General features: G+C 43.1%; 1 protein-coding gene across 3 annotated transcripts in view; it reads left to right on the top strand.

Annotated features, from left to right (window-relative positions):
• SLIT2 (slit guidance ligand 2) overlaps positions 1 to 27,044 on the top strand; it is a 350,471-nt gene that overhangs the window by 303,952 nt on the left and 19,475 nt on the right. For 2 of the 3 annotated variants that reach the window (XM_066573233.1, XM_066573236.1), the window contains exons 21-33: positions 2,610 to 2,678; positions 4,796 to 4,867; positions 4,967 to 5,038; positions 5,373 to 5,444; positions 5,701 to 5,864; positions 8,175 to 8,299; positions 8,549 to 8,646; positions 10,693 to 10,832; positions 11,376 to 11,402; positions 16,263 to 16,356; positions 16,612 to 16,749; positions 17,485 to 17,725; positions 23,520 to 23,650. In XM_066573233.1, the coding sequence (XP_066429330.1) occupies positions 2,610 to 2,678; positions 4,796 to 4,867; positions 4,967 to 5,038; positions 5,373 to 5,444; positions 5,701 to 5,864; positions 8,175 to 8,299; positions 8,549 to 8,646; positions 10,693 to 10,832; positions 11,376 to 11,402; positions 16,263 to 16,356; positions 16,612 to 16,749; positions 17,485 to 17,725; positions 23,520 to 23,650 (1,443 nt within the window). The remainder of the gene's footprint in view (positions 1 to 2,609; positions 2,679 to 4,795; positions 4,868 to 4,966; positions 5,039 to 5,372; positions 5,445 to 5,700; positions 5,865 to 8,174; positions 8,300 to 8,548; positions 8,647 to 10,692; positions 10,833 to 11,375; positions 11,403 to 16,262; positions 16,357 to 16,611; positions 16,750 to 17,484; positions 17,726 to 23,519; positions 23,651 to 27,044) is intronic. The other variant, XM_066573234.1, reaches the window with a different exon arrangement.

Raw genomic sequence — 27,044 nt, 5'->3', positions numbered from 1 at the left:
GGATCCAAATGTGCAGCTTGCAACCCTGAGATCCATTGGTAACCTGCAAAGGAGTTTTCTACTCACCAAGCAGGCATTCACTGAGGTAGATGTGGGAGTGGATGGTAGTATGGAAGTGCAGGATGGTCAGGCAACTAGCTGGGTGACAGAAAGTAGAATAGAAGGAAGAGTGTCAGGGAGGCTAGTGCTGAACTGGCACACCCCAACAAGTTTGCAAAGTTGGAATATGAGGGGAATTCCATTAGAGGGTTAGCACTGAAGGTTGGTGCCCCATCATCGATCTGTGTCAAACAGCCTTTGGAGAAAAGTATGTAAAGATGTGCCAAATTTATCACCCAGCATGGACCACTGTGAAAAGGTCAGACTGTCTAATCTAAGCTCAAATAGTCCAAATGTAATCTGCCACAAAGTATACCAGAAGCTGCTGAACATTTAATTATACAATGCTAAGATTTTATTTCTATAAAACCCCTTTAATTATCTGAATATGTTGGGGGGTGATAGATTTAAAGCATCCCTAGATCAGGTGTTTCGGAATATATTGGTGCATTATAAGCATTGTCTAATAAATACATACCATTACCTACCATATGTATGAATATGCTTATCTCATCCTTCAGGAAATACTTTTTGGCTTTGTTCCTACACTGACAATAAACATAATTGCTGTAAATTGTTCTGGGTTTATGTAATCTGCTATAAAACAGCAAAAAGAAATCGTTCTTTAACCCCTTGAGTGGCAGGTTTCCTACCACCCTGTCGTGCCCACCAGGGCAGGTTTTTTAAAATGGTCTAATCATTGAATTTCAACTAGTTTTGCAGTTGCGTCTCAAGAGCCATAACTTTTTCATTTTTCCATTGACATGGCCATATGAGGGCTTGTTTTTTGCGGGACAAGTTGTGATTTTTTAAACAGGGGGGAGGAAAAAAAGAAATGGGGAAAAAAGAAAAAAAGGGGCCATGTCATTAAGGGGTTAAATAATGTATTAACTTCCTTCTCTGGGTCATTATGACGCATGGATACCACATGTGTGATTGTATTTTTGATTTTTTACAAAGTAAAGGGAGACAAGTGTTTTTTTAATTTTTTTAATAATTTTTTAACTTCTTTTTTTTTTCATTTTTTTTTCTTTTTTGTCCCTTTAGGGGACTTCCACAGGGACCCATCAGGACCCCTGATCACATTCCGATGGTGACAGCCCTTTACATGCTGCAGTGACAGCCCTTTACATGCTGCAGTCACATAGACTGCAGCATGTAAAGGGTTAACACAGCAGAGATCGGAGGTTTTCTCTGATCTCTGCTGTAAGAGCTAGTACCTAGCTGTCCTCTGACAGCTAACAACCAGCTCTCCCTGCCACAGAGACCATCGGCTTGCTTCTGACAAGCCGATGGTCTCTATGGCAACCTGTAAACAAAGCAGGACATTGCCGACATGTCGGCAATACCTTCTGCTGGTTTTTCAAAGCCCTTGCACTGCTCTGTGTGCGTCTGTGCAGGCAGAGCACAATGTCACAGCTTGTGGCATTGTGCTCTGCAGCTCCCATAGTGATACATAGCCCGGAAATCTTCCGGGCTATGTCACTATGAGCAGTGGAGCTCCTCCCGGAAAATTTCCGGGCGTGCCACTCAAGGGGTTAAAGGAATTGTCCAAGTTATTTTTACTTTTGCGCATTTTGTCTTGGGGCTGTATCTCCCTCTGCCACTGAGATTGCCATCCTTCAAGCTGCAGTAACACGCATGCGCAATCTTCTTTTCTAGCTGCCACAGTGCTGGCACTGATAGCCTGAGAAGACAGGCTACTTATCTTGTTCCTTTACGCTGGGTTCACACGAGGAGGAATTGCCGCAGAATTTCCATGCCGACTTTCTGCACGGAAAATCCATTGGCAATTCTTATCCCGGTATAAAGCAGAAAAGTAGACAAAATTTGCAAAAATCTCGTCCACATGCTGCAGCCAAACTGCACTGAAATTGACATGCGCAGAATTCAAAGCGGTAATTTTTATTGCCGTTTCTGCTGTGGCCATCTCTCCTCTCTATAGGGAAGAGCTGGCCGCAGCAGAATAAGCCACTTGAAAACCCGCGGGACTTCAAGCTGTGGAAATCTTGCTAAATTTCCATGCGGTCCCACTGTGGACATTCCGCGAGATTTCCGCAGGACTTCCGCCCAGTGTGACCGCAGCCTTAGTGTTACTTATTACTAGGGGTCAAAATGATTGTATTTTTTTTTAACGGAGCATATAACGATCTGCAAGCAGACAGTGTCTGCGGGAGGAGCCTCACACCGGCATACAGCTTTTGAGTAAATAAACACGCCCCTCAGATGCAGAACCTATACAATAGCAGAGGGCTCTGCTGGGATCACAGGAGCCAGGACAAATAGATTTTTTTTTAACATCAATGGGCTTCAATGTGTGCTGAGATATGAGGACAAGTCTTGGCTATGGATTTTTTTTTTACTCAGACAACCCCTTTAAGTGAATGCATTATACATGCTGCTGATTCTCATAATCACTTACCTTTCAGTCTCTGGGAACTCCACAAAATTTATGAAATCTTTTAAATCTCACAAACAGTAATGGATTTCATTTTGTTCTGTTCTCCTAGGTACCTGGATGGAAACCAGTTTACCCTTGTCCCTAAGGAGCTGTCCAATTACAAGCACTTAATGCTCATGTGAGTATAAATATACAATACTGGCAACAGGGTAATAATAAAGAGCCATTATATAATAACATATAAAAAAATCACTTTTTATACTTACTAACAGAAAAACAACAAATTGTAAGTATGGCCTAAGGGACAGGTGCTTTGTGGGCAGGTGGCCATGACACCTGTGGTATGGCCAATAAGGAATTCCAAAAAGGAATTGTAACTTTATCCTTACAAGCAATAAAAATATATTGTGCCATGACTGCTTCTTTTTGCTATTTTATCTTGCTCTTTTCCCTCAGTCTAACTTCATTCACTTCAATTTTAGTATTCTCCTCCTTCTACTTATACTCCTCCTCCTCTTCTTCATCCTCCTCTTCTTCGCCCTCCTCTTCCTTCTCCTCCTCCCCGACTTCGCCCTCCACTTCCTTCTTCTCCTCCTTTTCCTTCTCCTCTTCCTTCTCCTCCTCCTTTTCCCCCTTCATCTCCTCCTCCTTCTTCTACAATACTGCTACAAGGGAGAAAAAGGGGAACCTGTCACCTCAGAACAGCAACATAAACTAACTTATAGTGCTGTTCGAGGAAGTGACGGGGAGGCTGGGATGTAATTTTTATACTTGCCTGATCACACCTTCCCACCCAGTCCACCGGTGAAGTCTGCAGGTCAGAAGTCCATGGGAGCGCGTGCACGGCGTTCTTAAAAGAGTCATATTTTCAGACCACGCGTGGACTTCTCTGGTGGACAGCATGGAAACAGAGGAATGGGTGAGTATAAAAATCACATCCCTGTCACCTTCCCGAATAGCACCATAACTCCGCTTATGTCACTGTTTTGTGGTGACAGGTTCCCTTTAACTAGAAAAGACATGCATAGAATAGAGAGGGCATTATACCAAAGATAATGGGTCCCTTATTGAAGGGGTTGTCTGGTTACCAGACAAATACCCTTCAATAGGAATGCCTATATTAAAATAATAAATTTGAACTATACTTACCCCTGTGCCACCACTGGTTTCCAACTCTGCAGCGCCGCTGTGGTCCCAGTGTTTGTTGAGATAGATGAAGTTACAGGAAATCAAGTGACTGCTGCTGCCAATGAGAAGATGCAGCATCACATTCCCAAACTACTGGCATCATGGCAGTCAGAATGTGAGTCCCAATACCAGACGAACGAATGGTGACCTCATTTCCTGTGATATCATCTTCACAACAGACGTTAGGACCACAGCGGGGCTGCACTGCTGGTTCCTAGAAATAGTGGAGGGGTAAGTATAGTTCAGCTTATTCTTTTAATACAGTCAGCCCTATTGAAGGGCGGTTGTCCAGTAACCAGACAACTCCTTTAAGTTTCTGGATTTTTACACCCAAGACTGAAGGGTCTGGGGGTTGTTTTCTCCTCCACTCCCTTTCCATGGTCCTTAAAGGGATTGTCTGATTACTGGATAATATTTCTGCTATAGGTTCAACTGTGTTAAAATAAGAAAAGAGCAGTACTTATCGACTGCTGCTGTAGGGATCCGGCGCTGTTGCCCTGCCATCCTCTCGTTGAGTGTTGTGACAGAAAGTCACCTGAATGCTGTAGCCAATCAGAGTCAGCAGAATCACTGACCAATCTCCTGGCTTCAGCGCTCACATTCTGAGCACCATAATGCTCAGATTTTGGAACAGTGACGCTGCAGCCTCTGATTGGCTGCAATGGTCAGATGACTTCTTGCAACAACATCTTTCACAGTAATCACCGGGAGGATGGCAGAGCAATGGCACTGGATCTCCATGGCAAAGAAGGAGTAAGTACTGCTCTTTTTCTTATTTTAAGACGGTTGGAGCTATAGAAGAAATGTTGTCTGGTCACCAGGACAATTCCCAACCCCCTTGTTTTTGAGCAGTTTAGTTCCTATTGAGAGGGTAGTCCTGCACTGGTTCCAGCCACCCCGTAGAATAGAGGGTGGAACCAAATATTGCTGGGCTCCCTTTCTCCACGGGCCCCATAGCAGCCGTCTCGTCTACCTCTGTGGTATATACGCCCTTGATTGCTACCTTCTAGGTTTTCTATGTTTCCTGTAGCAGCTTGATTCGATCTTTGCCTTTCGAAATGGAGATGTAAGTAGTAAGGTGATTTAATGGACATGTCTCTTTTTCAGTGACTTGAGTAATAACAGAATCAGCACTCTCTCTAACCAGAGTTTCAGCAATATGACTCAGCTACTTACTCTGTAAGTGATTTATTGTATCTCCCCGGCTTACAAAGTACATAGTGATAGAAAATAGAAGTTTCTTCTCCAATGAACCTTACCTATTGTTGCTTCTTTCAGGATTCTCAGTTACAATCGTCTTCGATGCACTCCTCTCAAGGCTTTTGATGGTCTGAACTCCCTCAGGCTCCTGTAAGTGGTGGCTTGCACTGTGAATTGAATAGCATCTATGAATATGTTAAAATAAGCCAATTTGCATCTATTTAGGTGTAGCATTAATGTGCTGTCACACAGAGGCGTAACTTGAAGCTCCCGGGCCCCGATGCAAAATCTGTAACAGGGCCCCTAACTATAATGCTTTCTTCATAGTACTGGGTTACCTATATGGAGAAGAGAGGCCTTATGGGCCCCCTAAGGCTCCTGGGCCCAGGTGCAACCGCATCCCCTGCATCCTCTATAGTTACGCCCCTGCTGTCACATATAGCTGATGTTTTCTGTTGACCAACCATGCACTTGTATCCTTTAGGTCTCTACATGGCAATGACATATCCACTATTCCTCAAGGGGCCTTCAGTGATCTTTCATCGCTGTCACACTTGTAAGTTAAATCTTTGGGTTAAAAAGATGGACATAGTATTGATACTCTTTTTTAGAAAGGAACGTGGCAGTCGGGCAAGGAAAGCAATTTTATTATTTGTTTGGCTCTGAAATGCGAATGTATATCAGTTTTTTCAGGTCATATTTCAGTCTTCATCAAGTCACTTTAAGGGACTAAATGCATGGTTGTACTAAGGGTCTGTGTTGTTCGAGTCTGTAATACGGCACCCATAGCCTGTTCATTCATCCTGTTCCAGAGCTATTGGGGCAAACCCTCTGTATTGTGACTGCAACATGCAATGGCTGTCAGACTGGGTCAAGTCAGAATACAAAGAGCCTGGTATTGCACGGTGTGCCGGACCTGGGGACATGGCGGACAAGCTTCTCCTTACTACACCTTCCAAGAAGTTTACATGTCATGGTAAGCTCTTTATTCCCTCCATCCTATCTAGTAGATAACACAAAGTCTTTAACATTTCCGTATGCTTTAGACCCAATTAGACTTGACTTGGGGAAAAAGTTTAAACTTTACAAATGATATTGATCCACCAATATGATACAAATAGAGTTACTGAAATATGTTTGATGTGCAGATTTAAACTAACACATGGTCTTTTACTTTTGGCCTTATGATAATCCTCGCCCTAGAAATTCCAGGGCCATGTGGTTTTCTTGTTGCAGGTAAGGGTCCTGGACCCCTGGATGTCAAAAGACTTTCCCTTACTTACATTCCCTAAGATGTACCCCCAAATCCAAACACGCATGTGACTTTTCCATACCCCTGTCTTTGTGCTATATCTTCAAGTCCACTGAAGGCGAATCAGTCTTCAGTTGTAGTTTATGGTGGAGTCATTGTTGTTGAAGCTGCCTGAAGATATAGGTTAAAGGGGTTTTCCGGGATAAAAAAATAAAAAAGTTGAAGAGCCTTCAAATAAAGAATAATTGTATGCTTACCTGTCCCAGCCACTCCCTTTCCAGGGCTGTAGCCACATTGCCTGTCGCAGGAAAGCCAGAAGAAGCGGTTGGCAGTCACGTGCCGTTCATCGTGCTAGTGACCGTTCAGCCAATCACAGGCTTTGGCGGCTGTAGAAGAATCACTGTTGAACCCTGTGAGTGACTGAGCGGTCATAGAACGATACCTGACCGCCCGCTGCTGCTTCCAGTTCCGTGTGGTGGGTACCGGGGCTGCAGCGCTGGGCAGGGAGAAACAAGGACAGGTGAATATTCACTTTTTCTATATTTTAAGGCTGTTTATTTTTTTCCTAAGTCCCATAAAACCCCCTTTAACAATGGTTTGGTTTATTATCAGCAGAATTGTCTACATGCTAATTGATAAGGACATGTCTGGTACCCATCCTCTGTCTAGTAATGTTCAGTAGATGACTTTCTCTGCCCTCTCTTTTACTTCCCTTTTGGTAATATCTATTGTATATTAGAATATTACATTCTCTTCTGATGAAGGGATATTGGTTATCATAAAGTCGAAGAATGTTCCCAAAGTGACAAAAAACAAGAGCAGAATGGTTGTTGTTTACACCACAATATTGTGCCTGGAGTTGATGGGAAATGTCTTGAACTTAGTACTTAGGTTGCTCATGATGATGTAATGAAAGGGCTTGTCTGGTTCTTGACAAAAAAAAGAGCGACAACTTTTTAAGATGACAGGAAATCCGCGACTACCTCTTCAATCTCACAAACGAATAATCACACCAGCAGCACGAGGGACAGGCTTCATAATCGATGCAACAGCCACAGGGATTAGAACCACATCCCACAGTATGCATATAGAAAATAAAGTGGCAGCATCCAAATAGTGCAAAAAAAGTCAGAAAGATTTTATTCTCCTCATGACAGAATGAAAAATAGTGACGTTTCGACCCGCCAGTGGGTCTTTATCAAGCTTGACAAAGACCCACTGGCGGGTCGAAACGTTGCTATTTTTCATTCTGTTATGAGGAGAATAAAATCTTTCTGAAGTTTTTTTGCACCATTTGGATGTTGCCACTTTATTTTCTATATACATATACCTCTTCAATCTCATGCCGATCCAGTGCAAATGCTTTGGTGGTCTCCTGACGGTGATTGTTCACAAGCTGCTAATAATTCAGCATGTGATCGCTGCAGCTAATCAATGACCTAAGCAATCATATGTTGTGCTGTAGAGGGGTAGCCCTTCTACATATTGTGTTGCCGACTAATTTTGTTGCTCACTTAAAGGAATTAGCCACCTAGTGACTGGACATATTTCAAGTTGTGTACTTATTGAGTGTAGTGCCAGCTCATTGGTAGGGTAGAGTCATGTGACTTCAGCGTGTGGCCATACTGCATGCATCCCTTCTAGGTAGTGCAGTCCCAGAAGTGAAGGAGACCAGATGTGCCTGGTGATTGCTGGTTGGAGAAGTTCTCCAGAAAGGACCTGAGGGTTGCAAAGGGCGGTGAGCTGAAGCAAGCAGTGCTTGCTGCCCGTTCCCTGCCAGTTACCAAGTAAAAGTTGTTTGAGCATACCGCCACCTTTGTGAGGCCCCCATTTGACGTTGTTTGACTATGTTACTGTTATCATTGCTCTGTGATGCCAGCAAGTATGGCCCTTGGTCACTGAGGCTACTGATTTTCTGCACCAATCATTGGAGATAGGGTATATCAGCTGATAAGGAAAGATCAGTGGAGGGCCGCCTGGGCATCTGTTATTGTGCTTTAACTGTAAAACTGCTATCTTATTTTCATCACTTAGGACCTGTGGATGTCAACATCCTTGCCAAGTGTAATCCATGCTTATCCAACCCATGCAAAAATGATGGTACCTGTAAGAATGACCCAGTTGACTTCTATCGGTGTACATGCCCCTATGGTTTCAAGGTATTGTTAGTCAAAGAGTACCTGCACTTTCACCTTCAGAGCACTTCTGCTCCATAAACTGTTTCCGACTCCTTCCTGCAGCTGAAGATGGCCACGCCAAGCCCTATACAGTGCTGTAAGGGGTTGTTTTCAGTGTCCGGAAGGAGCCAAAAACAGCCGACGGAGTAGATGAGCTCTGGAGGTAATTTGTAGTGGTAATTTGTTTATGTCATTTGCAAGGATACATGTAACATCCTCTTATGTTTCCAGGGCCAGGACTGTGATATACCTATCCATGTGTGCATCAACAGTCCCTGTAAAAACGGTGGAACATGCCACTTGAAAGAAGGCGAGAAAGATGGCTATTGGTTAGTATCAATGGCAGGTCATTATTTCCTTGGTGTTACTTTAACATCTGCTTCCACATTCTTTGAAATTTCTATAGGTTTAGTAATTAGATATATTGCATTATGACATGGATTTTTAAAGGGATTCTCCAAGAATTTTACTATTGACGACTTATTTCCAGGATAGGTCATCATTTGTTGATTGATGGTGCTGATCAACTGATCTTCGAGCCCTCTGAATAGTACTGGAAGCAGATAGCTCTGTTAGCATTGCAGTGGCCCAGTTTGGTACTGCAGACAGAGCTCCCATTGAATTCAGTGGGAGCTGTGCCTGCAGTACCAAACCAGCCCACTGCAATACAGACAGCACTATCTGCTTCCACCGCTGTCTGCACTGAAAGTGATGCCAGGAATCAGTTGATCTGCAGAGATCCTGAGCGACGGACCCCCACCAAGCAACTAGTGATGAATTATCCTGAGGAAAGGTATTGAATAGTAAATGTCCTGGACATCCCCTTTAAGCCTATGTCTATAGAGTTGTAGTCCATCCAATAAACGCCTTGAGACTAGGAAATATTGTAACGTCCTGCTCCTCATAATCCTAAGGTATCAGGTATAGACTTCTATCTTGCCCATGGGTAGAAGCCATTAATCTAGATGGTACTGTAGGTTGCATTCATCAAACACGTAACTATATATGTCACATTTTCTAGTTTCACCAAGCAGCAATGCATATTTTATGTTTTACAATCCCATTTCCAGAAAGGTAGTCAGTTTGAGGAGCTGACACTTTTAAACATATGTTGGCAATTTGTTCCACTGTATCTTTTCCTCATTGCTTCCACATGCTGCAAGCAAAATGTGACAGGTATATTATAGACAGCTGTATATTTTTGTAGAAAACGTTTCCTATCATACATTTTTGCATCCTTAGCCCCATAATTTATGACCACAGGTATGCTTATCTTTACATCAATGGAAACCACCAGTTACACTATGGATCTGGGTCATCTTACCAAAGGCAGTAAGCACCTTGAGGATCGTATTCATTCTTGACTACCAGATGACTTTACAATGTTAGATCTAGAGGTCATTATTTATTGATTACCTCTCTGGCCTTTCCATATGCTTTCCAGTTATGTAATTCAGATGTGTTTTGTCTGTATCTAGTTTAAATTTATTGGAATTGCCTCTTGGGCAAGGCCATACATTAGCAGATGTCTTGCCAAAAGCGAAGGTTAGTGTTATAGGGAATGATCAACTCGTCAACCGTAGCTTTTTAACATGTCAACTTTTTTTAATTATTAGAAGTCCTAAATAGACTCATTGACAAAAAATAATGCACCAAGAAGGATTTGTTGGCATTGAATGAAACTTTATATGTGTGAATGCAATGATGATATATGTAAGTGATTACAATATTAGAGCAAAAGGATATGTTTATTGGGGAAAACTGTACTATTCAAATGAGGCTCTAATACCCTGTTGGGCCGCCTCTGGATACATGATGAGATATGGTCAGGCATGGGGACATATAGGCCCCCGTATGTTATCTTGTGGCACATTTGCCACAGATGTTACGACTGGGCCTCTAGATCCTGCACACTCATAGACTACCGAAGCTGACGTCTAGGTGGGTCCCATAAATGCTTGAGCTGCGATAAATCTGCTGACCGTACAGACCAAGGATGTGTGGCAAACTGGCAGAGGCATTCCTGGGAAATTCTTGCTGTGTGGGCCATTCTGCTGAAAAATGTTACAGATTTTGCATTAGGTCCAGGAGCTTTAAGTCATGCCTCTAGCTGGGTAATATCTGAAAGGGTTCAGTTCTCAACTGCTACATAAGGCTGAGAAAAATCTGGCCTTGTATGGCCAAACTGAGTTTTGGTCATTGCCAAAGGGTATAAAACACACATACTGGAAGGTCAAGAAGAATCCTAGGAATATCATTACATATTTAATAAAGGTTTATATGAATGACAGAGTCTATATGAATGTTGGATTCCATTTTGTTCGGCACCAGCCGTAACCTCTAAGAAGTCATCTTATGAACCTTCTCTCCACCAGGTGTACATGTGCAGATGGATTTGAAGGGGAGAACTGTGATGTGAACATCAATGACTGTGAAGATAATGACTGCGAGAATAATTCCACTTGTGTGGATGGAATCAACAACTACACCTGTCTTTGTCCAACAGAATACACAGGTGAGATCATGGAGACATACGACCATTACAATAATGGCTTCATCGATCACATCACAAAGCCACCCCTTTAGCATGTTCTTCACATCCATATGTATGTAGGAATGGATCTGTATTTTCATCTTATTATGTATTTTCTTTGAAATATTATTATAATTTGTATGAAGTCAACATGTAGACTCTTATCATCAGGGAAGGGTAGCCTGATAGCTATGGTTGGTCTACAAGTTCTAGCAAAGCCCTCCGTGATACCTGACCTGTACTATATGGACTTGTATGTGTAGGACTGCTCATAGCTACTTGGGCTAGCACATTCGCCTCAAACAAGTCCAATCGCCTTCCATCATAAACCTATTACTGCCGCCATTTTCATTCCAGTCGATGAGTGTGGACCTTCTTGCCTCTCTACAATATGGTTTATTAACTAACCGTAAGCTTGCTGTGTCTGCTTCTCTGCTCTTGTCCTTGTTTCTTCTGTCTCAACATGTTGTGTCGTTTTCCAATAAACACATACGTATCTTGTCTCTTCTGTCTTTGTTGCACAAGCTGCTAATCTGAATGAGGTGGAAAAAGGTCAGTGTTTCTTCATCCTTTTCTCCTAATCTCGGTTGTATGTTATGTATCTTTATTTATAGTGACTCTAACCCTGAAATCTGTCTTTTCTAAATTTCCTTTTCGGTTGAATGCAATCTAGTGTTCCCTGTTATCATCCATTTTAGACTGTGGAGAGGCTGCCTGTTGTGTTCTTCAATCTGTTTTTGGACAGTGACTCCTAAAAAGAAAAAAAGTGCCCTATGATCACTACTTTATATCATGTATCTCTAGTCCTGGGAACCTCCAGAGGCATTGGCATACATACTGTATGTGTGGATGATATTAGCAACTTTTAACAGTATACATTTATATCAACTGTTGACTTTAGGTCTAGTGCTCCTTTAAATGGGTTTTGCCAAAAATGATAAAAGTCTGATCAGTGGGGGTCTCACTACTGAGAGCCCCAACATTCCTGAAAACGGGGGTCTGGTGTCCCCCTGTTCTCGTCACTGCAAGGTTGCATATTAAATGGAGCAGTGGTTGCCTATGCACATGGCTGCTCAATTCGTTTCAATGGGGGTTACAGAAATAGCCGAGTGCAAGCATTCACGGCTATCTCCAGTAGTTCCATTCAAAATGAATGGAGAAGTGTTATGCATGCACTACTGCTCCTCCATTCAATCTCCTTCTGACTGCTGGGGGGGAAGAGGGAAGGGGGCAGGGAGGCCGCAATGAGGACCTATAAGACCATATAGGACCTTCATTATCAGGATCGGTGGGGAAGTTAGCAGTGAGACCTCCCAATGGACATACTTCTATCAACTATGCTATGGCTAGGTGATAAATCTTTTTTGGCAACCATGTTTTTCTAACCCTAGACAACCCTTTAGGGCAATATGTGTTTAATTTTATATGTTATTTTAGGCGCCATTGTAACATTATAGAGAAATACTATTAATGGTCCATCTTTAGGGACCAGACACAACTGTATAGACATTAATGTTCCGCGGTTAAGTGGGACTCTCATGAATAACGCACTGATGGACTATCCTAAGAAAGAGCCATGCATGGGTCATCCCATAACTTGTCTTCCTGACCTTCCATTGACCAATTATTATTATGAAGGTCATGTCTTATTTTTAGTAAACTTTAGATTAAAAGTTCAATAAAAGACATAACTGTCCTACTTAGTTCCTTTAAATCAATTTCAAAAATGCTGATTGCGGATTAAATGTTGACATTGCCTATTTTCTAAGATCACTAAGGTGCTCGCTCTTCAGCACCCAGTTCTGCATTCCATCTGTGTACTATTAACCCCTTGAGTGGCACGCCCGGAAAATTTCCGGGACGAGCTCCACTGCTCATAGCAACATAGCCCGGAAGATTTCCGGGCTATGTATCACTATGGGAGCTGCAGAGCACAATGCCACAAGCTGTGACAGTGTGCTCTGCCTGCACAGACCCACAGAGAACAAAGCAAGGGCTTTGAAAAACCAGCAGAAGACATTGCCGATATGCCGGCAATCTCCTGCACTGCTTTGTTTACAGGTTGCCATAGAGACCATCGGCTTGTCAGAAGCAAGCCGATGGTCTCTGTGGCAGGGAGAGCTGGTTGTTAGCTGTCAGAGGACAGCTAGGTGCCAGCTGTTACAGCAGAGATCAGAGAAAACCTCCGATCTCTGCTGTGTTAACCCTTTACATGCTGCAGTCGATGTGACTGCAGCATGTAAAGGGCTGTCACTGCAGCATGTAAAGGGCTGTCACCATCGGACCCCCGGAATGTGATCAGGGGTCCTGATGGGTATCCATGCGTCGTAATGACCCAGAGAAGGAAGTTAATGCATTATTTAACCCCTTAATGACATGGCCCCTTTTTTTCTTTTTTCCCCATTTCTTTTTTTCCTCCCCCCTGTTTAAAAAATCACAACTTGTCCCGCAAAAAACAAGCCCTTATATGGCCATGTCAATGGAAAAATGAAAAAGTTATGGCTCTTGAGACACAACTGCAAAATTAGTTGAAATTCAATGATTAGACCATTTTAAAAAACCTGCCCTGGTGGGCACGACAGGGTGGTAGGAAACCCGCCACTCAAGGGGTTAAGTGTGCACACTCTACTGTCCTGATTGGGATACATACACTACTATCTAAATGTCTAAGCAGTGGGATTCCGACTGTTGGAACCCCTATCAATCCCAAGTACATGATCCCGTATCTTGCATGCTAACATTGCCTTGCTTCTTTTTGAACTCTTCTTCTTGGTCTTTTGCTCCGTCGTGTTCTTCAGAGGACTGGGCGTACTACTAGAAACCGATTTCTTCTAATACCATTGGTCTTCTTTTATCTGCAATCCAAGTTGTTCATAGTTCCTGGATTAGAGCTTTGTGATCACTATGTGATATTAAACGTGGTAGAACGGTTACTGCATCTTAAAGGGCTGACGCTAGAGCACACAGCTATGCCGGAGAGCAGATGTAAAGCTTGTTAATATATATTTTATGTTACAAGTCATCTCAAGTAACATAAAAGTGCCCCTCTAGGTAAAATTCATGGGAGTCAAGTCATCTATCGCAGAGCTGCATAATCCAGAAGGCCGCTCTCAGAGACTGCATGCTGCTGCACTAAGTTAATTATTCCACTTCATAAAAAGATACGTTTTGTGTTTCAGTACATAGCGGCAAGGGAAAGCTAAAGCAGGTGTTCCTCTGGCGGTTAACATGCTCTTTCATAAAGCTGTCAGAATAACCTAGGGTACGTCACCGCAAACTGCGAGTGAACCGAGGGATATTTGTAGAAATGCAATAGTATATTTTATTTTCTCGCCTACAGCCTTAAAGAATGCGTACCCCTAAAATAAGTCATAACTGGAAGCTCTTGGGCCCCAATAAACAAACAAATCTGTAACAGGACCCACACTTACCATGTGTTATATATAATACATTGTCTTATGTGACAGAGGGCTATGGGGTTGTACAAATCTTTATCCTTTCTTTCATTCATGTATGAGTCACTACAGCACACTATGTTTCAGGCTGTACCTGAATACCATATACTGTATACCACTCCAACATACGGAGTGGTATACAGTATATGGTAACATACTTTCACAGACTACGGGTGGCCATACACATTAGATAGCTGTCAATTGTCTGGCCAAAAGTCCTTTTACACAAGCCGATTTATCATTTGAACGAGTGAGTGATGTCATCGCTAGCTCATTCTCTCTCCATTTAGACAGGCAGAAGATAGAAAGGGAATGCCAACAGCACAGACTTTACACCAACATTTGGCTGGATGATTTTATGCAAAGTCACTATATAAGTTCGATCCTTAAGACTCCAAGCAATACTGTACCATAAAAAGGGCAAAAGTGACAGCATAAACGTTTCGACTCAATGGAGCGACTTGATAAAGACTCCACTGAGTCGAAACGTTGTGTTTGTCTGGTCGAGAGGAATAAAGAAATTTATTTAAAATTGCACCGCTTATGCTGTCATATTTGCCCTTTTATGGTACCGTTTAGACAGGCAGATACATCGTTGGCTCATTCAAAGGGGAAATCGTTCAGAATTGTTCAGTCTTTCACATTTGCTGTGAATGAGAACGACTAAACGATTGGTATTTAAACCCAACAGTAAGTGAACGATGATTTTCATGCATGCATAAAATGAATGATGAACGATTCTCATTTGTCATTCAGTCATTGGCTGTGTTTAGTCTAAATGATTATCATTCGCTTTCACTAGTTTGAACGATTTTTTTGAATGATATTCGTTACATCTAAAAGCACCTTAGCAGTATTCTCACCCGACCTACCTAAACACATGTACGCTACGCTTGACTCAGCTGAACGTGCATGTGTTCTGAACATATAGACAGGGGAGATGATCCTGACAGCGGCTTACCTCTAGGAGAACAATGGTATCAGGCAGTTGGAATCTAATGGCCTGATCCTTATCTCCCCAACGTAGATACTGTAGATAGATTAAGGTTAGAGATGAGCGAGCGTACTCGTTTAGGGCGATTTCGCAATCGAGCATCGCTCGGGGGTGAGCGGGGGGTTGCAGATGGGAGTGGGGGGGGGGAGCTCCCCCTGTTCCCCACTGCTACCCCCCGCTCCACCACGCCGCCCTCCGGTGCCCCCCGAATCTTTTCGCCCGAGTAGTCAGTTACTCAGAAAAAGCGCTGCTTGATTGCGAAATCGCCCTAAACGAGTACGTTCGCTCATCTCTAATTAAGGTGCTTTTAGACGGAACGATTATCGTTCAAGGAATCATTCAAAAGGCGAAAGTGAACGAAAATCGTTCAGTCTAAACACGAGCCAACGACCGAACAACGAATGATAATCACTTTTCACTAAACATTTATCTGATGCAGGCATAAGAATCATCGTTGGCTCCTTCACTTATTGTTCGCTTTAAGCAGCGTTCATTCAGTTGATCTCATTCACTTATACAGCGAATGTGAAAGACTGAACAATTTCTCTTTTGAATGAAGCTGCCCGTCTAACAATGACGTTCTTCGCTCGTTCAAATGATAAGTCGGCTCGTCTAAAAGAGCCTTTAGATACTGACCTGTAGTCCTCTTGTAATGAGTCTACTATTACTGCATCCATCACCATCACATATTCAAAAATGTTAACCCTGCATTCTTCATGTACCGTATATTGTATATTTTACGCTTTTTATTATTGCATTTGTGGATGGATTTTTCAGAATCATGCTATAGTCTACATGTGATGACACCATTTACCATTCCTTTAGTTATCTCATTGCCTCGGGGCATACTAGGTTTGCTAGCTGTTTAATGAGTTTTAATTCTTCTTTGGTGTATATGCAATTGATATTTAGTATAATCGGGTATAAGGATGTATATTAAATCTCCATCTTGTTGTATTCCAGGTGAACTATGTGAAGAAAAGCTAGACTTCTGTTCCCAGGAAGTAAACCCATGTCAGCACGATTCTAAATGCATTGTGACGCCGAGGGGATACAAGTAAGTAAAGGGTAGAAATTGATATGCATAGTCTTGGCCAAACTCCATTATCATATGCATGCCGTAACTAAGCTTTCCCAGACTTCTGGATATCAATAATATAGCCTGTACTGCTCGAGGAAATAAAAGTTTTTAGAAGTTGACAGAAGAGCGCGACTCGGGGACTTATATTTACTGATATCATGCGATATTTGAATAGTTTAGTCAGCTGACACGCATTGAAAGTCTAAACTTGTGTTGTCTTCTATTTTGTAGATGTGACTGCACCCCAGGATATGTTGGGGAGCATTGTGATATAGACTATGACGATTGCCAAGACAACAAGTGTCGGAATGGTGCGCAGTGCACAGATGCCGTAAATGGGTATACTTGTGTGTGCCCAGATGGCTACAGGTGAGTCTGAATGCAAAACTTAAAGGGCTTGTCCAACTACATACTATTAATGAACTATCCTCAGGATAGGTCAGTGTTTCCCAAACTTTTTAGCCTTGGGATACCCCTAAGAAAAAAAATTGCCCTCGGGAAATCCCTATTACGAAAAATATCTAAAAACACCTCCTTGACATCACATAATTATATCCAAAGCTTCACCTTCCCTCCCAATTATAGTTTAATCACATCCAGCACTTCAACAACCCCTAAACTTTTCTTTCGCCCCTCCCCACCACAATATAAGTGTATGTGTGGCCAAGACTCTTGCTCAAAGCTCTATCCCTCCCCAGAGGGAGTGGTAGTAGGCAAGACAGCGTGACAGCGGGAGGAGCTTGCTTGTGGCGCTGTTTCTCACCCCACTTCCCATGGTGCTAATAACCAGCAGCTAATGTGGCTAATTCTGACTCAGTGGCCATGAGTGTCATAGCACTTTTTTCGGGTTCTTGTGGCGCTTCAGGGTGCCATGACACCCTGGTTGGTAATAACTGCGATAGGTCATTAATAGTTGATTGGCATGAGTCTACTGTTTGCCAATCTGCAGTTTGTTGGGCCACCGTCGACATGTTCTCAGCTGTGCCATTGTGTGGTATTGCAGGCACTGTTGCCATACTTGACATTATTATAATATGGCTGCCATGTATATAATGCCATGACATAGAGTCGTGATAGTATATGTGTATCTCTTCTTTTTTTCAGTGGTCTGTTCTGCGAATTCCCACCTCCTATGGTTCTACCACGTACAAGTCCATGTGATAACTTTGAATGTCAGAATGGACGGCAGTGCATAATGAAGGGCAGCGACCCATCCTGTCAATGTGCCTCCGGCTACCAAGGGAGCAAGTGTGAAAAACTGACAAGCATCAACTTTGTTAACAAAGACTCCTTTCTACAAATTCCATCAACGAGGATCCGCTCTCAGACCAACATCTCGTTACAGGTTTGTCGACATTTCTAGCTTTATATTTATGTCCACTTGGCATGTTTATTATATAGTATTAAAGTATCACAAGCTAAAGCCTAATACCAGGTTGTGGTTAAAGTATGGTTAAAAATGAACTCTGGCAGCCACACATATAGTCTTCTAGTCCTATTTCCGGCTCCAGGCACGAAAAAAAGAAAAATAGAAACCCATGCACCAAGGCTGGGGACCAGCGGCCATCTTCCAGTCTTGAGTGTTGGCAGTACAAGTGTGGTGGTGCATATCAATACAACCCACTACTCCTTCTGCTGGATAAACCTCCTCCAGGGCCATGGAGACCTGAAGGTGTCAGTTATTGGCTACGCTCTCTGTTACTAAAGAATATCTTGGGCATACTTCAGCCAAGCTTATAAAAGCGTGCAGATGAAATTATGCTCATAACTTTTTTGAGGTCCACCACTACTATTTTTGGTAGTTAAGTTTGAAGTTGTCCAGTTTACAAAGTCCATTTTCATAGATCCCCACTGATCAGACTTTTAAATGATACAAGTTAATGGAGATTCTGTCATCAGATTCATGCTGCCTAAACCATGGGCAGTATGAACCCAAGATAGAGGTGTCTTTTGTGTATAGGGAAAGAACTGTTTGTCTGCATATAGCAAGTAGGGAGAAGCTGACGCGGCCCACCCCCGTGACTCAGAGTTCAGCTCAAACTCAAACTACAAGGCTTATTTCTGAAACATGGGTGTGGTAGGTATCTCTGTCTGTGGTTCGGCCAGCATGAATCTCATGGTGGAATTGGTTTAATTTTGGCCCAACACCCTTAGGCCTCATGTCCACGGGGAAAATCAGATCCGCTGCAGATTCTCCATGTAGAATCTGCAGCGGGTCCCTCCTGCCCCGCGGACATGAGGGCTGAAAATAGCAATTTAAAAGCATTTACCTTTCCGTAGCGGGCGGCGAAGCTCTGCTGTTCCTCACGGCCGGATCTTCATTTTCGTCCGGCGGCTGAATTCCTGACGCCGGCGGCACGTCGCCGACGTGCCGCGCGCATGCGCCGGGCACATCCGCCGAGCCGAAGCAAGGGAGATGCGGCCGTGAGGAAGAGAAGACCTTCAGCGCCCGCTCCGGGTGAGTAATTCTTTTAAATTCCTATTTTTGGTCTCCCGCGGATCCGGACGGCTTCCATAGGCTTCAATAGAAGCCCGCGGGAGCCGTCCCCGCGGGAGACCCGCATGAAAATGGAGCATGGTCCAGATTTTTTCATGCTCCATTTTTTTTTAAATCTCTTTTATTGACGATCCGCGGGTATTTATCTACCCGCGGGTGGTCAATGCATCCCTATGGGGTGCGGATCCGCGCGCGGGAGATCCGCTGCGGATTTTAAATAACATTTTGCCCGTGGACATGAGCCCTTAATGTTCTTCGTAGTGGCTGGTGCTGCAAGGGAACTGGATACTTACCGCCATGTTTGATTACACCTTATTGTTCAGCTCCCAGCATGGTAACGCTTTGTTATCAGTTTATTGGTAAGGGGCCCTTCTAATAAGAAAGTAATTGTTCAAAGTGGAGAGTTCCTTTAAAGAGGACTTGTCATGTTAGCGGAACCAGTTGCATAGCTGTGCTGACACGGTTTCTCTCTTTTCCCGCTAGTCCTTCTCGTTCCTCCATAAAGACTCTTTAGTTCTCAGACCTGTGATTGTGTCAAGTGGGCACTTCTTGCTGTGAACGGATGACGTCAAACTTCATTGACATTAAGCAGTGAGGACCGCCCACCTGACACATTCACACTGAAACTAAGAAGATTTTATAAGGAGGAACAGGAGGGAGTGGAGGGAAAAGAGAGACTTCGTTGGAGTCAGCTAGGCCATCACTGTAAAGCTGGTCTTACTGACATAAGGACATGATTGGTCCTCTTTGGTGTCCTTTTACATTGCCAACAACTGTGAATGAGTGTTCATTAGAACTCTCATTCACCCAATCGTTGCCACATGTAAACAGGGCAGCGATCAGCTGACAAATGAGCAAATGCTTCGTCAGCTAATCGCATGTTTTATGCATCCTAAAAAAATTATCGCTGTCGGCAGCACATCATGGTATGAGCGCCAGATGTGCTGCCATCAATGATTATATTGTATGGGGAACAAACAATTGTATAAATGATTGTTCATTCCCCAGTAGTGTCTGACTGGCCTGTGCGAAGGCCAAGGTAAAGAAGTGCCCATCTCAATGATTGGTACTCATTAATGCCAATAGACGGCCCATGTAAAAGGGCATTCAGTGTAGCTAAGCCAGTGAATGGCCACAGTCTCGGTCATCGCTATGCAACACACCAGAGTGATGGTTCAATTCTAGGAGCAGTAAGCCTAACTAGGTACTTTAGCTATATTGTATTTAGGCCAGCGGCACATTTTTTTTTTTGCAACACCTATTATACAAATACACAATGTAAATGTGCTTATGCCCACGTGACACTGGCCTTAGGGTGGCTTCACACGACCGTAGGCACAAATATGCTCGCTTCAGCACGATGTATTTGTGCATAAATGAGGTTGATGAGGTCGATTTGCACGTATGTCTGCCCATAGTACTGTACTTTTTGCGCACGCAAGGCCAGTTGACACAGACGCAACGCACTCCTTCCGTATAGCCTAATGAGGTCCAGATGTGTTCTTTTCCCTGCGGTTTTGTGCAATGTTTCATGCATCCCCTTGCGTATTTGCGCACCTCTCATAGACCTCTATTGGACTGCTGGTGCACAAAACACAGAAAAATAGCGCAGGTCCCTTTTTTTTTTTTTACAAAACACGCCCATGAGAATGAGCCTATTGAAATAAATGGGTTCTATTCTCTGTGCTTTGCATGAGTATATTTTGCGCGTACAAAAGCTTGCGGAAATATGTCATGTGAAGAAGCATAGAAGTGTCGTGGATTTATTTGGGATCCACGGCGTAACCAATAGGAATGTTTGCACCCTTCCTGATTCACGTTCAGAGATTGTGCGCACAATGGAAGAGATCACACAGAGACAGACTGCCAGTGTAGAAAGACTTCCTGGACTCTGTTTATTAGTAGGCGTATAGCATCTTATATAGCATTAGGAGTTAACTGCCCTTTATGGGCATGCCGGAAATTGTGTAAGCAATACGTGAAAGTATTTGATTGGGTGGACCATCTGGTCCTACGTGTGCTTCTGTCGTCATGGACATCCAACATCATGTGGTTTCAGGCGGTATGCGGCGACATCTTGGGTGTTCGATGAAGGGGGCAGGGGCGTGGTGAGAACCGTGTCATCAAATGACGCCTGAGGTTACATGTGAGCAAACTAAAATGTGCCCTGAGGTTATGTCCGTGCATTTCTATCAAGCTGCATCTTCTGATAACGGTTGGCAGAACAGAATGTGGCTGTCACATTCCATTCCGCTGGCTCAGACAGTGAAATAGCCAGTTCACCTTATATGTTCTCCATTACAGAAGTATTCTTCTTTGGACGAGCGTCCTCTCAGAAGGTACTGATGCTCCTTGTGGAGTTCCAGATTGTGGAAGTCTTCACAGCAATGTGCCCCATTAAAATACAGCACAGCTTGTTTTCTTCTTTCTAGAAGATAGCTATTTTGCATTTTTTAAGAGTAAAAAAGGAACAAATGACAACTTTATGACCCCATTATGAAGTTGAGAAGGGGTCCATCAATGCAACTCAACTAATAGCAACTGCTCTGCTTGCGCTCATGTGGTGCAGAGTGCTAAGGCAGCAGAAATGCAGTCCTACAATCTCGCTCACAACCTGAAGGTTGCAGGTTCAATCCCTGAGTGCTTCAGGTAGTCGGCTCAAGGTCGACTCATCCTTCTGAAGTCGGTAAAATGAGTGAGGGGTAATAAATAAAATTACTTGAAAGCGCTGCGGAATAAGATGGTGCTATACAAATAACAAGATTTATTTTTTCTTAGGACCATTCCCGTTACACATGACCATCATACAGGCACACATTAGGGTCTTCATTACCCATGGGATCCATTGCCCCACAGAACCCCTATGGTGATCTGAGTTTGGTCCAGTAGACCCATAGTGAGTCCGTGTATTGTAGTCTTAATAATGGCTGTAATATGCAGCCAACAGGTATAAAGCTTCATCATGTGCGCCAACCATCCGAAGGATGCAGAAGCCATTCCCACTATGTAGCCGGTGCCCGTGCATGAACTTTCACCATGATGAGATATCGGCATCATGTGAGCACTCTTGCAATAAAACCCTTTTTTAGATACGAATCTTAGCAGCACATAAAGGGAAGGTTTAATAAGTAGAACACATTGAAATTCCTTGTGAAATGAGATCCTCTGTTGCTGCTCCAGAAATCTGTTTTTTCTTTATTAACATGATACAGATGTTGATGTATGTCAGAGTAGAAGAAAGAACATGTCACGTTACTCCATAAAACATACGAATATGTTTATTTATTTACATTACCAGCAATGGGAATCAGTTCTTATATTACTGGGATGACGTTGACATTAGCCAGGTACCGCTGAGTAAGGGCAAATTAATTGGATCATTACAGTAGTTGAAAAAGGTTCAGCAAAATGGCTTTTATTCACTGACTAGTGGAAATATCCCTGCTTGCTGTCATTGTATAGAGTTGTCCACTACTTCATTGTCTACTTTCGGGGAATGAAAACTTGGCCTGGTTATGTGATGATCATAGAGCTGTAGGATACATTGTAACAAATGTGTGTATCACATGACTAAGGCCGGATTCATAGAGCGTATGCGTATTTGCGTGCGTATGAGTGTAGAGTTTTTGCGGAATGAATGTTGCTTTTTTGCGCATGCATCAGCGTATTTTACTGAATTTTTTTCTGCATGCAAGGCATATGCATTTGCGTGCGGTAAAAGAGTACGCATCGATTGAAATTACGCAGTGTTAGTAGAGGGAAGTCTCAAAGAAGTGACTGTTCTACATAATGTCCATATGGCCTAATAGTCAGCAACTCTACTACAAAACTACTTTTGCTATTTTTTTTTCAATTGATTTGCGGACGGACCGCGGATTTCACAGGAAAACAGGAGTTTAAAAAAATAAAAAAAACTCCACTGCGCAGTGAGGGAAATGGAAGACCCGGACTGGTAAGCAGAAGACCCGAAGTGTCCTCTGCCGTGGGCAGGGTCGGATTACGCTGTGGGCTCCAGCGTGCAGAATCTGATCTGCCCGTGGATATGAGGCCTAAGTATACAACTAAAACACTGTCCTTGACTTTTTTTTATCTTCTTGCAAGTGGTGTTTCTTAAAGGGACACTGGCAAAACACCATTTTTCATGTTGTCCCCCTCACCTGATTCCCTGTCACACTCTGTAGGTCTCCTCTGTGTAGTCCAGCCATTTCCATACCGTGCAGCTTCCTGTCTGATACTTATCAGGCACCATCTTAAGACTGAAACTTAGTTTCACATCTATCCCATGATGCATCAGCACAGCATTAGCTGAGGCTATGCCAATTTGCCTGCTGGGTGGACAGTCTAATATTATTACCTACAGCCCATAAGTATACAATAAGGGGGGATGAGCTGTGATCTCCTCTATTATAACTGTGTGGCAGGAGCTGTGTGATCATCAGTAACTGTCTGTATTCCCCTCTAAGCAGTTTGTGTGATAGGATTCATGTAACAGCATCCCACAGATTCTGACTAGAAAAGGAACACATAACCCCAAGTAGATCTATAATGAATGAAAACAAAAACTACTGGAATGGCCCTTTAAAAGCTTTGAAGGCAAGTAATTTTGGGCTTTTAATTTATGAAAGTTTGATTATCGTTCCAGGTGGCCACAGATGAAGACAGTGGGATCCTGCTCTACAAAGGTGACAAGGATCATGTAGCAGTGGAGTTATATCGGGGCAGGGTGCGGGTTAGCTATGACACTGGAAGTTACCCAACATCTGCTATTTACAGGTAAGTTTATGTTTGCATCTCTATCTTGATTACAAACTTCTTCCTATGATGGAGAAAGTAAACTAAATAAATGGAGTCAGTTCTATGATCCTACAATGCAGTTGACCAGTCCCCTGCTCGGAACCCCTGTATGACCCTATGTGTTTTATGGATGACCACTCACTTGATAACAGCTGATGGGTTAGAGAAGCTGCATTGCCGTGCCAAGCTTGATTAAAAAAAGGTTGTCTTCATAAGTCAATCCCTTTAATTCTGAGGCGAATGCACTAATGCAGGTTAACCTATTTCTATGTATTTTAGCTACGCTTTTCTTATTACCATTTTATCATTAAGCAATTATAATTTATGTAAAATTGTAATAAATAACCGTATTAAAAAAGGGTTTAGGCGAAATTTCTTCCATCAGGTTTTCTGCGTCAGTCACCTCATTTAATTTTTCCCTTCGTTGCATTGTAACTGGCTTATTTATATCCTTAATGTCAACTGAGATTGCTCTGCCTCGTCTAGACGCTGCTTAATTGATTGGAGAGTAATAAAAGTTAAAGGAGAAGGGAATCTGGTGGAGAAGAGAAGGAGAATGTGCAGGTGGCATGCAGTCGTCGTTAGTACAACCTTAGCGATGGAGTGAAGCTAGTGCGGTGTGACCAGCCTCAAGATACCGACGGCACCAAATTCTTTTCTTTAGGTGTTTCATAAGCAGAAAAACTTGTATTTTGGCCATTGTACAACACAAACATGGCCATATAAAGCTTAGCAGGCACGCTACAGTGGTGTGATGTGCCTCTCTCCAAAGCAATAGTGTGATTGATCCAAACATCTGGCGCTGGCATGTGCGTAGACCATGCCAACCCTTACTTACTCGCCTCTACCTACCTTTTATTCTTAAATCTGTTCAAACAGAAACCCAATCATACAATGATATTGTAGATGGCTTGCACATGTTTACTTGTCTCTGCTTTTGGTTCATTGCCCGCGCTTTATGTCCATGGTTACATCAGTAGGTTACATTTGTAGGTTGTGGAGAGTCCATTAGATTTTTGGTTTTTAGATTAACAATGAGTGGTTAGATTTTACTAGTAATTGGCACTTTCAGATCACTAAACTTATACACTATCCTATCAAAAGTAATGGAACACCTGAGCAAGAATCAAAAGTAGCATATATTTAGATATGTTAATACTTAGTGGGGCTCCTTTGGCCCTAATGACATAAGATACTCTCAATTGCATACTTTCTACTAATATCTGATACACTTCAGCTGGTATTAACCTCCATTCATCCTGCAAACGTTTGGCAAAGCAGATACATCGGCCTGTCTACAACAGTGCAAGGAGCACTCTTCATTGGACAGTTGAACAATGGAAGAATGTTCTATGGCGTGCCAAATTACACTACTCCATTTTCCAAGTGCTAACGACCACTTTTCCGTCAGTGTGTGTGAGTGCTTCTCATGCTTCGCCCCTGATGATGGTGACATCATTGCAGGTCCAAAAGCATAAAACATGCAGAGCCTGACAGCAGCTATCTGCTGACAGGACCTGTGATGATGTCACTGTCATGTGATCAGTGACCTGCGTGAGAGGAGTCCGGGGTCACATGACATCATCACAGATCCTAAACCAGCACAGGCCGACGAAATGTATGTGGTAGAGCTGTGTGTGTCTGTGACATGTGCATGTAACGTAGCAGAGCTGTGTGTGTCTGTGACATGTGCATGTAATGTAGCAGAGCTGTGTGTCTGTGACATGTGCATGTAATGTAGCAGAGCTGTGTGTCTGTGACATGTGCATGTAATGTAGCAGAGCTGTGTGTCTGTGACATGTGCATGTCATATAGCAGAGCTGTGTGTGTCTGTAACATGCATATGTAGCAGAGCTGTGTGTATCTGTGACATGCATGTAGCAAAGCTGTGTGTCTGTGGCATGTGCATGCAATGTAGCACAGCTGTGTGTGTCTGTGACATGTGCATGTAATATAGCAATGTTGTGTATGTCTGTGACACACATGTAGCAGAGCTGTGTGTGTCTGTGACATGCATGTAGCAGAGTTGTGTGTGTTAGACATGTGCATGTAATGTAGCAGAGCTGTGTATGTCTGTGACATGCGCATGTAATGTAGCAAGCTGTGTCTATATGTGTGACGCACATGTAGCAAAGCTGTGTGTGCCTGTGACACGTGCATGAATCAGAGCTGTGTGTGTGGCGCGCGCATGTGTATAGCTGTGTGTGACGTGCACATGTAGCAGAGCTGTGTGTGTGACGTGCACATGTAGCAGAGCTGTGTGACTTGCGCATGTAGCAGAGCTGTATGTATGATGTGCGCACGTAGCAGAGCTGTGTGTGTGACGTGTGCATGTAGCAGAGTTGTGTGTGTGTGTGACGTGCGCATGTAGCAGAACTGTATGGCGCATTGCTCCACCAGAAACACCAGTGCTATAATTTCCAAATAATTACTAGTCATATCAAATGGAGGTGCCTGGGTGTGGAGGAGGCCCGGGGAATGTCTTTTGCTGGAGCATGTTGTGCTAACAGTAAAGTACTTTGGAGGTTCCATTATGGATGTTTTATATTTATGGTCTTGGTCCGTTGGTTGTATTGGCAAGAACCATGAACAAAGAGGTGTACCTTGTCATTCTAGACAATAATGTGCTGCCGACAACAGGGCAATACTCTGGAAACGGTTAGCAATACTTCCAACGAGACAACACGCCTCATCACACATCGAACTCTGTTTTATGTTGGTTTGAGGATATGGATGTTCCACGATTGGACTGCAGAGTCCCGACCTTAACCCTACTGAACATCTTTGTCCAAAAAGATTGGTTAGGTCAATTGAACGGAACATGAATCTTCTGTGCTTGGACACAACCTCAGAGGGCTAGAGGTTCCAATTCTAATAACCTGTAACAATAACTGCGAAAAATCGAGCACCGGATGTCCGGCAGAATTAGGAAAATATATAAAAACGCGTACAACACAAGCCCACACCACTGAACTGGCCAGTTCAGTGGTGGGGGCTTGTGATCTACAAGTTTTAATATATTTTCCTTAAACTCACTTTTATTCTGCCAGACATCCGGTGTTTAATTTTTCTCAGTTATTGCTACATGGTATTGCTATTCAACATCCTTAAAATGAACTGGAACGTCATGTCAGGAAATATCAACTGCATCCGTCTACCTTGAAAGAACTCGCCAGACATTTGCAGGATGAATGGAGGGAATTATCAGCTGAAATGCATCAGACTTTAGTAGAAAGTATGCCATGGAGAGTATTCAATGTCAAACATAAGACTAAGGGCAAAAACACATGGGCGCATGCGCTAATACACTCCTGCCGCCGAGCATATTAGCGCATTAAATCGTTTGTTTTTTTTTCTTTCCAATATTCACACT

This window comes from Eleutherodactylus coqui, chromosome 7, assembly GCF_035609145.1.
Source record: "Eleutherodactylus coqui strain aEleCoq1 chromosome 7, aEleCoq1.hap1, whole genome shotgun sequence".
NCBI classification, from domain to species: domain Eukaryota; kingdom Metazoa; phylum Chordata; class Amphibia; order Anura; family Eleutherodactylidae; genus Eleutherodactylus; species Eleutherodactylus coqui.
The sequence above is the reverse complement of the archived record's forward strand: the minus strand, read 5'-3'. Positions and strand labels throughout refer to the sequence as shown.